Source organism: Chelonoidis abingdonii, chromosome 22, assembly GCF_003597395.2.
Source record: "Chelonoidis abingdonii isolate Lonesome George chromosome 22, CheloAbing_2.0, whole genome shotgun sequence".
NCBI classification, from domain to species: Eukaryota; Metazoa; Chordata; order Testudines; family Testudinidae; genus Chelonoidis; species Chelonoidis abingdonii.
The window spans coordinates 25287896-25300606 of NC_133790.1; the positions used below are offsets into that span (position 1 = coordinate 25287896).

Genomic DNA, 12711 nt, shown 5'->3' on the forward strand with positions numbered 1-12711 from the left:
TGCACCAAAACTGGCACGACAATCCCTATTAAAAGCCCCACTGAGCGAGCCTCAGCTGCAAGAAGTCTCTAATAAAAGTGTCTCAAGCATTTCACTTCACAGCACCACTGCGAGCTGCAGCATTAAAAACCAGCTATTGGCTGAAATCAGATTTATTAGCGCAGCTTGAGTTAGAATTTCAGGTGAGGTCTTGAAAGCCAAAAAATCATGGCTTTATTTGTGTACATGTACACATGCTCACAACCTGCTTGCTAACGGCTAGTCAAAGAGCTCAGTAGAAACACTCAAAACTCATTAAAAACTGAAGTGGGACCATAATTATTTTCCAAGTCTGTATTATGTAAATGTCCAAGGCTTATCAACAATAACATCTTGCATGGCTTACCCCACATCTAGAAACTATTTTTTTTTATTTTGCCTTTTAAGTCACTGTTATCTTTTTATCACATTACATCAGACTTCTTGCCACTCTCCATAAAGAAAATTCTGTTTCCCCTCAGCTTCACGCAGAGGCATTCATTACATCTTACTTACATATAGCCAAGCATGAAAGTGGTGTTCATATATTCAGAAATTTTACCTAATTTAAAGCTATTTGAATAAGATCTATGGGACTCCTTCCATTAGATTGCAGACTTTATTTTCTTGTTCTGACCGACCAAAATCCAGTTGAACATATACCTGTTCCTCCCTTTCACTAAGTTTCCTTCCTTCCACCACCAAACTGCACAAAGTCATTACAAATGTACACCCCAGGATGAATCCCAGGGACTTCAATGTAGTGCAGAATTTGACCTAAATGCTAATAATTTCATCAAGAGCCACTAAGACTGCTTTTGTTACTAACCAAAGAGTTATCAGTTTGCTCCAAACACGAAGTTCAGGAAATCTGTGTCCATCTGCTTCTCTACTTCCTCTCTCATGTTATTGACTTGCTTGAGTTTAGCTCACTGAACATAAGAAAAGAGGTAAGACTCATCCATCCATGCTTCAGAACTGTACATGAAAAAGCTATGAGACATCACACCATGTGTGGCTTTTTATATATCCTATACAAAGCATTATTAAACAACTTGAGATGGTTCTCAATTATTCAGGTTAATAACTCCTTAAGTGACAGAACCATGCAACTGAAAATTCTTGTCTTACAGGATCTGTCATTCTTGAAATACAAGTCAGTTCCTCCAGTGAGAGCCTTAAATATACACAGTTAGATTGATTAGTATTTCTAAGTCACTCTGAAGATGAAAAGCATGATATTAGTTATGAACATATTTAGATCAAATCACTCGACATATTTACAAACAAAACTCAACCTTATTCTAGCTACAGCTTTTAATACACGTCACATAGGAGCATTTCCAACACAAAATGGAAGTGACAAATGTTGTCTTATTAGTAACTATAAAACATTTAGATAGTATCAAAAGTTCACACAGCATTTTATAGAACATAGACAAGACACACTGTCCCCTAGTTTTCAGACAATGCCTGATCCTACAAATGCAGGGAAGTCACTGGGAAATATTGCACGAGTTACGGTACTCACAAACATCTGTAATATCAGGCCCTCCATATTACACTTTCTAAAAAACTATTTAAAATTCTGCCACATGTGTAGCTTCCCAAGTGCCTCACTCTTCTCATTCCTATCCACTACCAACATGAGGAAAAACAGGCAGGTTTTGTGACTTCTCAAAATGCAGCTGCCACCATGTACCAGAAAAGAACAGCTGTCCAGCATATGCCAATATGGATACTTCACAACCTCAGTGAGCACATAAGAGTTCAGGAACCGATGACACCATTAATTCACATGATGCACATGACCTTATGATGTTTAAAATATCATACAGACACCTTTGCCTTTCACAGCATTAATTGCGGGGGAAGGGATCACTCAGTGGTTTGAGCACTGGCCTGCTAAACCCAGAGTTGTGAGTTCAATCCTTCAGGGAGCCATTTATGCAACTGCGGTAAAAATCTGTTTGGGGATTGGTCCTGCTCTGAGCAGGGGGTTGGACTAGATGATCTCCTGAGGTCCCTTCTGTCATAAGTAGATAGGTAAGGGTTAATTTTCTTTTACCTGTAAAGGGTGACAAAAGGGGGAACCAAACACCTGACCAGAGGACCAATCAGAGACCTGGATTTTTTTTAAGAGTCTGGGAGGGAACTGGAAACTCGGGGGTCTTTTTGTTTTCCTCACTGTGAAAACAGCTTCTCCAACTCCATCTCCTTCCAAATATTCTACTGATCAAGTGTGAGTACAAAGGAAACAAAGTAATCGCTGTGATGTGCTTTGATTGTATTAATTGTGGTGATTTGCTGGACTGGTTTAATTGGCTATCTTTTAAATCAGACTGTTTATTCTATCTATAACAAGAGCGTATTATTCTTAAGCAGTAATATATTGTCTGCTATTTCTTCTTGTATATAAAGTTTTCTTTTAAAAACTTGTGGAAGTTTCTTTTCCTAGTGAGGAAAGAGGAGAGAATTCTGTGCCCGGAGTTCGTTACATCTGTGACAGGCTAGGGATGGCGGGAAAAATTACGGGGAAAGAAAGAGGCGAAAATCAGGCTCTGTCCCTGGTGCTAAGCTATCTCTTGGAGAGACGGAGACAGTTCTTGGTATGTGATGTAAAGAGATGCATCAATCCCTCAGCTGCCTCAAGCGGAACAAGAGAAGGAAGGGAGAAGGAAGGGAGATCATCCCTGCCGTACTCATACTCTGAGTCTTGGGGGTCTTCAGGGGAAGTTGGGGAAGACCAGGAGGGGGTTCCCGCAAAGATGGGAACCCAGGCTGATAGTAGCCTCAATACTATCTGGTGGCAGCGAAATAAGATCCAAGCTGGGTATAAGCTTGGGGAGGTTCACAGTAAGCACCCAGATTTTGTACGCTGAAGTCCAGATTTGGGACAGAGTTTACCACACCTTCCAACCCTGATATTCTATGATTCTAATAAATCAAAGAGCAGCTGTGGGAAAGAAAGGTGGATGGGGGAGGAAGGGAAAAAAAAAAATCAGGATAAAATTCAAGTTCTCCCAAGCAGTCTGTGGTGTGATTAAATCTCAAACAGACCCAGCAGTCAGGCTACTTTACTGTTAGTCAGTTACCAATTTGATATAAACAATTAAGCAAACAGGTTTTCTCCAAAGGCGAAATAGTTCATGATGCCATTTCCACTAACTGGCCCAATTTTACTAAACTCCCACAGCATCTTAATAAAAAAAACACCTTTCTACAAAACACTAAAGCAGCAGGGCATTCCATTTAACAGAAGAGGGTGGAGTTTTTTCAAAACAACAAATACTGAGAGAAAAATGAAAACAGTATTTATTTTTATTGCTTTGCTTTATAGTTGAACACTTAAAAGAAGCCAGTTCTACACTAAAGCACTGGATATTCATCTCATTCTGAAAGCCTTGAAAAATACTGGGCCTTTGCTCAGCTGTTAGCCACTACATAATATCCACAGTCTTTTTCTAAGAACGTTTTGCACATCTCACACTTACCTTCTGTCTAGGTGATAAAAAGCATAAAAATGGGCTTTGAAGAAAAGAAAAAAATGAAGATTCGCTAAAAAGATAGCCCTTTTAGTAGCTAACACTACCAAGTACTAGTATGCTGCAAAGTAAATTGGTCACGGCTGCAGAAAAAGTATTCCAGCCTACTTGCAATCCACTATGAAATGCAGCCGTTTCATTCTTATAGGATGGCTGACAGAAACAGGAGCAGATGTGAAAGCTTCATGGCCTTCTACAGAGCACGTTAGTACAATGTAATGCCTCAGAAACTTTTCTTGCAGAATGTTTACAAGAGGAAATCTTTTTCTTCTAATGGTACTTTTTTGTTGTTTTTAAGGGACACTGTCAGGTTAAAACTTTTAAATAATAGCTATCCTTACTTGCATAAATCATAGATTATTCAAACTGAAAAAAATGTTAAATGTCTAATTTAATCATTCATGTTAGTTGATAACTATTTGCATTTAATTCAACTAGCCAGTTTTACTCTTTGGTAGTTGTGTACTAATATAAGGCATCATTATTGCTGTTGTCACTTCAGAGGATGCTTAAGTCCACCCCCAAAGGCTGTTTATATTGGTTTGTGTGTGATTACATGACACTGGGAAAGAAATCCTAAATGCCGGGCCCAAAAACACCCCACCCTATTAACATTCCCCAAGATAATTGGCATTTGCTAAGTGGTTTCTGGTGATTCAGTGAAGCAGGTGGCTCATTATTCAATCTAGGTGGAAAGGAGGCAACGGTGGCTCCCTGGAGAGAGGATCAAGAGTGTGGACTGAACAGTCTTAGGGTGGAAACCCTACGGGCAGCCAAGGTAACTTTATGTAGTAGTATTCTTAATTTCTGGGTTAATAAAACCAAACCTCAGGAAGGAGATGAGTTTGAATTACTATATACGTAGTATATCGGCTCTCCCTGAGAACAGGCTGGTAACAGTACCTCTTTACAATCCCTCAAAAGGAACAGGGTAAATTTGAAGGGGTGGGAATTAAACAAATAACTTCACCCTACATTAGGTTACTAAATTACTGAAAGTGACAGAATTGTTAAGATTCCATTTTTCACTATCCTGTTTGTTTACTTTCTATGTATCAGCTTCAACAAGGAAATCAATTTTAAGTCAGTTTCATTTCCAGGTTCTCAGTGCTACACTGTTTGTGTTTCAAACACTGCAAAAAATGCTCATTTGTTTATAAACAACTATAATGACTGGAAATGAAAATCCAAGCAAACATTTCTTTTGGTCTTAAGTTTTCATGGTGTCCCTTTACAGCTGTTATCAACCCTTTAATATTTCTGTTAACTACACTGAATGTAGTGGGGCGGATTGCCCCACTCCTTGGGAGAGTGGGCTGGGGCAGGCCAGGGAGCCTGTGCAGCCTGGGAGCCAATTAAAAGAGGGCTTATAGTGAGCCAATCAGGGCCCAGATTGTAGACAGCCAATCAGGGCCAGGCTCAGTGGTATATAAAGGCTGCCCAGAGCAGGAGCAGTCAGTCTGTCCTAGGCCTTTGAAGGGAGAAGGTCAGTCTCCAGGGGGGAGACTAGCACCGTGGATAGCGCAGTGCTGGGCAGGCTCAAGGAGGCTAGAAAACTCTAGCCCCTAGCCACCAGGCTGCAGGCCTTGACAGAAAGGGCCTAGCGGGTGCAAGGGGCCATAGGGGAAGCGGCCCAGGGAAACAGACGGAGGAGGAAAGGGAGGAGGACAGCAAGACTAACGCCAGAGGGTCCTTGGGCTGGGACCCAGAGTAGAAGGCGGGCCTGGGTCCCCCCCGCCTCCTTGCAGTACATCCAGCCACAAGCTGTAGAGACCACGCCAGATCCCTGCCAAGAGGGATTAGAGTTGGAGGGCGTGTGGTTGCTTATAAAGGCTGGAATGTGGGACTGCTGACGATCGATCCCCGGAAGGGGATGCAGATAGACTGAGGGGCACTGCCGGAGGGCAGTGGCCTCGAAGAGGACACCGCCGAGCAGGGAGCAACGCGGGTCCAGAGACGCCGACAGAGGGCACAATAACGGACAGGACACCACCAGGAGGGGGCGCTCCACTGGAAACGAGCTAATTCCCAGAAGTGACCTGTAGGAGGCGCCAGGTGGTGAGTCCCGACCCGTTACACTGAAGCAAACTATGAATCAAGTTCATTTAATACTGCTTTCAATTTTCAACTTTTGGAGTATGTCTTAATATGTAAAGAATTATAAAATAAGTCTCTGGTGGAAGAAAATGTCATTTAGGGATACTGCACAGTGTAGTAGCTGAAATGCATCACGGTGAGCAGCCATGCTGATCTTACATGGGATGAGACAAGCAAATCTTGGATAGCGCTTACCTGAGCACATCTGCCCAGCTCAGTCCTTCCCAGGTACTGAAAAATTTTTAATGCCAGTTCATAAGGCAGCTGGATATCAAAGAAAGGAACCTCATTTATTTCATTCTGAGAAGAAAAAAAAAATCAACTGTTACTTTTTCTAATACATGAATAAATTGCACATTGTTAGTGGCAAAGTAGTAATATCCTCACAGTGAAATCAAGGAGAGATCATATGTACTCTTGGCATTGTAACTAAAATCAGACTAACCTTCTCTGCTCTTCCATCCTACAATCCTGCTATATCAAAATGTCGGGCAGTCACTTCTGCTTGAAGGTGCAGAGCTATTCTCATCCTAACAGTCCGATCAGGTAAGTCACTTTAGCTCCCTTTGGGAACATCTCTCTCCGGCAAGAGAGAAAGAAGGGCCATCCAGATGATTCACTGGGAGTTTTTAGTCAGAAGGGTTGTAAACATGAACAAAACACACAATCTTAGTTTACCTGAGCAACACTTCCTTTTTGTACTCATACGATTATACTGGTTGAAAGGAGCAGGCCAACAGGACGCATTTTCCTTGTCATTTGTTAATACTCAGAAATTAGAGCTTTTCATTCTTTTGTTTGCTTATAGTTGACTAATACAAGCCATGAAATAAGACAGCTGACATTCATGCACACTTGTTTTAAAACGGGGTGGGGTGGGGGAATTCTTGAAGACGAGATGTTTTTTACTAATGAAAACCTTCAAAACTTCACTGTCAACAAAACTAAAATGAATGCACTTTAAAAAACACATATGCGCTACACATTCATTCACTAAAGAGCTTTAACTAGAGTGTGCAAAAAATGTAGTGTCCTAACATCTTTATTTACTTAATAGATCAAAATGAGATTATACTCTATGGCAGGGATTCTCACCCTTTTTCTTTTAGCACCTACCTCCCCACTCCTAGTATGCTATAAAAACTCCATGGTTCACCTGTGCTACAACTTTTTTTTCTGCATATAAAAGACAGAGCTGGCATTAGGGGGTAGCAAGCCGGGCAATTGCCTAGGGCCCCATACCACTAAGCTGCTCAACCTTCGGCTTCAGTCCTAGGTGGCGGGCCTCAGGGTAGCAGGGCTTTGGCTTTCTGCCCTGGGCCCGTGAGTCTAATGCCAGCCCAGCTTGGCGAACCCTCTGAAGCCTGCTCATGGCCCCCCAGGGCCCTCAAACCCGTGGTTGAGAACTGCTGCTCTATAGTTTTCTGTATGTCTGAAAGTATCCAATTCCTATCAGAAGAAATGTTAAAACAATAATTCTTTTAAATTTGAGTAAATACCACAAATCAGATCTTGTTAAAGAAAAAAATACTGCATTATGAAGGCATAATTCTACACATTAAGTTGCATTGAGATTTGCAGCTAAAGCAAGACTAAATTGCTTTATTTCCAATTACAACTCTCAACTTCAGTCTTCAGACTTAACACACAAGCAGATCCTAACTGAAATTTCCAGATATTTTCATGTTATAATGGGCCTTGGCACGTTCATAATATTCAAGAAAACCTACTCCTGAAATTTTGATCTCTGATTATTTTGCCTACATTTCAAACACTTCAAGATTCTCACACATCTTCATAACATCTCACACTTAAAATAACTATTGAAGTGTAACTAACAAAATACATCCCATTTATTCATCATCTCTGCCAAAGTCAGGCATATTCTGACTCTTCAGCTACATCTGTTCTACAGTACTGCTGCAGTGCACAGCTTGCCTCACCACCTCCACTTCATACTAGATCATCCCCTTCCTTGCCAATTCCTAAGTCAAGTCCATGCCCTCTGCAGCCCTGACAAAGGAAATACAGAACAAAAAAAGTAGTCAAATGGGTAATGCTGGGCTTTCTTAGAGTAGTGCTTCCCACCTCCCACCCCAATGAAGTCAAACTGAAAACAGCCAAAAAATTTCTAGGTCTAAAGTGTGTATTTATGGTCACATCGTAACATCAGAGTCAGAGATCAGACAGGAACTTAATTACTGCAATGCAAGGGGGGAAAAAAAATCACCTTTACAACGACAAACAGCACAACTGTTAGCTCCTAATATCTGATGCCAAGCGGAGTGCATGCTCAATGGTACATATAGTCAAAAGCCCCAAATAATTTGTCACTAGGAGAGTGCTCAACATAGCACATGAAGCAAAACCCATAAAGGAACAATGTAATGTTAAGTCAGCACTGGTATGTCTAAAAGTCTACAGGAATGAACCCAAAACTCTAATACTGCCATCCCCTCTGAGAGGAATTTGCACTCCCATGTGCTAATGGAGCACTAATTCTGTAAACAGATTAATCTGTGCTTAGCTGCCAGAAGTATAATCTGCTGTTTTTATTTTATTTTTTTAAAGAAAAGAATAATTAGTTAAGTTAGAAAGAAGCAACGGCTTTTCCCCTAATTTCTCCCACACTGTAAAAAAAAATCTAATGCAGATAGAGCACAAGAAGGATTTATCAAAATAGCTTTTAACTTGTTCAGAGCTGTAATTAGGACTACTTTCAAATTAACTACATTATTTATACAATTAATATTGGTTTCTCCGTGACAGGAAAGCTTCCCCACTGAGATACAGTTTAGCAAGATACTTAGTGCAGGGAAACTAATTAAGCATCCACTATCTTGTGTGAAAAGATTAGATTTTATTTAACAGAAAAAGGGTAAACTGCAACCTCACCATAACAATGAGGAGCAAACTTTTTGGTGTCAAAGAAAAGCTGCTAAAATGAGACCATATATTCTGAAGCCATGGTAACATAGGCTTAGAGTAACTAAAAACTCAAGTTACAATCAGAAGTATTTACACGCTGGCCTTCTTAATCCCACCAAAGAGAAATGGTTCAAGTACAATGTTTTTTCAAATGTCGTTGTTAAAGGCGAGTAAATAACAGTAACTCCTCTTGAGGGTAGCTATATGCAATTTTGTTTTAGTAGAGATTCTAGTCATTAGTCAAGTGCTTCTATGATCCGTTCAGTGGAGAGTGTGTGTGTTTGTTTTAAAGAAACACACAATTCCCAAGTGCCTAGAATTTTGATGTGGGGTATGAAGTCACTCCTGTACCAAAAAGTAATCTTTTACCCTTTTAAGTGGAGCGACAAGGGGTTCAGAAGAGAATATTTCTTGTTATTGTTCTCTTTTCCCCACCCTTCCTACCGATCCAACATTATGGTGAAGGGGGTTATCATTTCAGAACCTAATTTAAAGATTTAGGCCTTGATCTTACAAGCGCACTTGTACGCAGTCCCACTAAAGTCAATAGAACATCAACAAAGATACAAGGGTCCACTTGCACAGCTCCAACTACATGATAATGACCAAAGGTGACTTTTTTTGCCCATAAGTGTATCCTATCCCATATCCTTACCACTTTCATGAAGTTGAACATATCTTAAAGATTAAATTTTTAAAGTAAACTTTCATAGGCTATTGATAACAAAATTGCCAACAAGCAACACCAGACATAGCAAGTCCAGTCTGTTTATGGTCCTCATGCATCCAATGAAGTGGGTACTGACCCACAAAAGCTCATGCTCCAATACGTCTGTTAGTCTATAAGGTTCCACAGGACTCTTCGCTGCTTCTACAGATCCAGACTAACACTGCTACCCCTCTGATACTTTATGGTCTTATGTAACTACAGATTTTGAGGGACAAAAACTAATCCCCACACCAGCTAAACCAAATCAATAAGAGGAAAAACAGAATTGTATAGATCTACTTCTTGTGAATTATTAATTTCTGAAGATAGGTACAGAATTGAGCTATTTTGTACACTGGGAGCAAATTCAAAATATATAGCAGGCCTTTTTATCAAGTCAGAAGGCAAAATGAGGTGCCTCAAAACAACAGGTTACTTTTAAATTAGTGTTATCACATGACATTTTACAAAAGTTTCTGGCATACAAAAGAAAGAGAAAATCCTCTTGTCTCCCCAGGACCAGTCTGGCCCAGGCTCAGCCATGAGAGCTCCTGGAGCTGAGAGGATCTTGGTGTTTTGGTTGGCAGCAGGAGGGGAAAGAAATGAGAGGGAAGGAGCCTGGACAGCTCCAGCGGAAGCCAGGGGAGTGAGTGTGCCAGAGACCCCTGTACAGGGAGTCCCGGGACAAGACAAGGAGGTACCCAGCCCCCGCTGAAATGACAAGAGAAAAGGGGGGCGGAGGGGAAGTTACTATGAGACGCTCCGGGGGATGGGGCAGAGGGAGAGGGCAGTGAGGAGCTGGAGGGGGAAGATGGAGGGACACGCCGAGAACAGGGACTAAGGGAAAGTGAATGAGGAGCTGGGAGACAAGGGGCAGAGCGAGGGTCCGCAAGTGACCAGGAGCTGCGGGGGGAGGGGGATGGACAGCCGGGAGGGGGCCGAGGGTGTGTGTCCCGTACCAGGTCCCGGATGAGCTGCCCCAGCAGGTCGTTGTCTCCGCCGCCCTCGGGCTCGGCGGCGGGTTGGACGGGCGGCAGGGGGCCGGGGCGGGGCTGCCGGTGGTGGCGGCGGCTGCGGGCCCCCGGGGCCCTCCCGTCCAGCAGGCTCCGGGCCAGTGCGAAGTACCCGGTCTCCCGCCGCTCCTCCCCGCCGCCGCCATCCCGGTGCGCGGCCAGCGGACCCCCGCCAGCTGTCCAGCCGAGACGGTGCTCCCGGCCAGCAGCTCGGAAGCTCCCCGGCTCGGCCCGCCCGCCGCCGCTTCCTTCCCTGGCGGGCTCCGGCCAGCATATCGGCCACGCCCGCGGCGGCGAAAGAGACTCCAGGTCGCTAGACCCCGCCGCCATGGCGGCCGGGCCCTCAGAAGGCCGCCGCGCAGCAGGGCCCCTCCCGCGGCGCCGGCCCCGCTGCGGGATTCCCGGCCGGGCAGGAAACCGCCGCTGCTGCAACTCAGTTCCGCCGCACAAAGGTTCCTCCCCCTTCTCACGGCAGCCAAGCCCTCGGCAGCGCCAGTGGCTCGTCGCGAGAGGAGCCGAGCGGCCGCTGGTGTCGGCAGGAGCTCGGCTCCGCTCGGGATTTGGCCCTTCGGCCGCAAACGAAACTGGCAACAGGCGGCACGTTTATTTGATCCCTGAAGCCCACCTCCAAGCGCCAGCCCCTGCCAGGCAAATGGCCCCCCAGGGCCCGGCCCCTGAGCGCCGGCCCCAGGCTGTCGGTGTGGTCAGGTGTTGTCCGCAGTATTCACGGCGCGTTTCTTGTTCCCCGTTCCGTGAGAGCCGCCTGCCGGGTGTCCTCGCGTAGTTCTGATAGCCCTGGCCCTGCAGACCCTTCCCCGCCTGTGGGACGCTGCTCGCGCTCCCCTGAGTAAAGTTATACGGGATTAGGCGTTTGCAGGGTCCGTACATTGGGAGCCTTAGGCTTTGATCCTGCAATTTGACCCACAACCTGTGTGCCTGGGAAGCCCCAAGGATACCAGCTTGCAAGACTCAGGACTCTACCTTGCAAGCTGTTTGGGGGCAGGGACTGCATTTATGACATCTGTATAGTGCCCACCACCATGAGGGCCTGACCCTGACTCCAGGAGAGGCTACTGTGCTAAAAATGATAAAAATATAAATAAATAAATGCTTGTAATAGGGTGACTGCTGTCCCTTGTCTTAAGGGACAATCCTTATTCAGTTCCTTATCTCCCCCATCCCGTATCAAGTTAATAGGAGAGGTTCCTTGTCCCATATTTCAGCAATAACCAGGCAAAGGGTCATACACTATATTCAAATAAGCCAACTATAATACTGATTTTTACAAGAGGAGCCAGTGCTGACAGCAGACCACCAGGATGATGTGTCAGTCTGTGGCTGTGGGGTCTGTCAGGATGCTGCATGCCCAAATAGCCATGATGGCAAAGAACACCCAGTTCCAAATGCAACTGGCCAAAACACTGCTCTTCATCCTATTGGACACAGATGAGGCCATGGTGATGGATGCATTCATGATTTTCCAGCCTTGATTATTACAACTCATTATCTCTAGGAATGAAGCCACACATCGTGAGAAAGCTCCAAATGGTACAAACAGCAGCCTGCATGTTTAGCAACACAGGATTCAGTGAGCACATTACCTCAATGTTCTGCCCTCTGAATTAGTTCCCCACTGAATATAGAGTGCAGCTCAAACTCTCTGTCCTCACATTCAAAGAACTGCATGGGGTTGGCTCCAACTACCTGAGAAACGCCTCTCCCTCCATGACCATGGTGACATCCTAAGACAGCTGCATTCCACAAGAACAATAAAACCATCGCCCAGTCAGGGCAGACTCCTCAGTGCAGGAAAGAGGACATTCAGATACAGCCTATCTGCTGCCAGAGATAACAATGACCATCAGCCTCGCCACTTTCAGAATTACATGTAAAACTGGTTTCTTCATCTTAGCTTTTCTGCGCTTTCTTCTCCCTCGCACACACAGACTCAACATAACACCTGCGCTTACACACATGAACAGAAAACTGTAAACAAATACAGATGGAGATTGTTACTAGTTCTGGTTTGACATATATGGGAAGCATTCATATACTTCAGTGATAGGGTCTATAGAAGTGCCTAAATAGACAGAATATTGATGTGTTGAATTTCACTTGGAAGCTCATGCAACAGTGGTGTAATGTGGTGCTGGTGGCCACTCCTGCTAAGCAGCAGGCCTCAGATTTCTTCCAAATGATCTCCAAGGGTAGCCTACGTATTGCCATAATGGGGACCAATTCTCTGCTGGAGTAAATGAGTTTAGCTGCATTGACTTAATTGGACTTTTTCTCCATTTACATTAGCAGAGATTTTGAGGCATGGTCTTCAGTGCATAGAGTACAGTCTAGTAATCTAATCAGGAGTTCATAAAGGTACAGTCACAGGGGCAGAAACCAACCA

General features: G+C 44.1%; 1 protein-coding gene across 1 annotated transcript in view; it reads right to left on the reverse strand.

Moving 5' to 3' along the window:
* Nucleotides 1–10640, reverse strand: part of FBXW8 (F-box and WD repeat domain containing 8) — a 66325-nt gene extending 55685 nt beyond the window's left edge. Inside the window, 4 exon segments of the mRNA XM_032799989.2 lie at nt 5856–5960; nt 10257–10511; nt 10513–10583; nt 10586–10640. Coding sequence (XP_032655880.1) covers nt 5856–5960; nt 10257–10511; nt 10513–10583; nt 10586–10640 — 486 coding nt within the window.
* Between the last annotated feature and the right edge of the window lie 2071 nt (nt 10641–12711).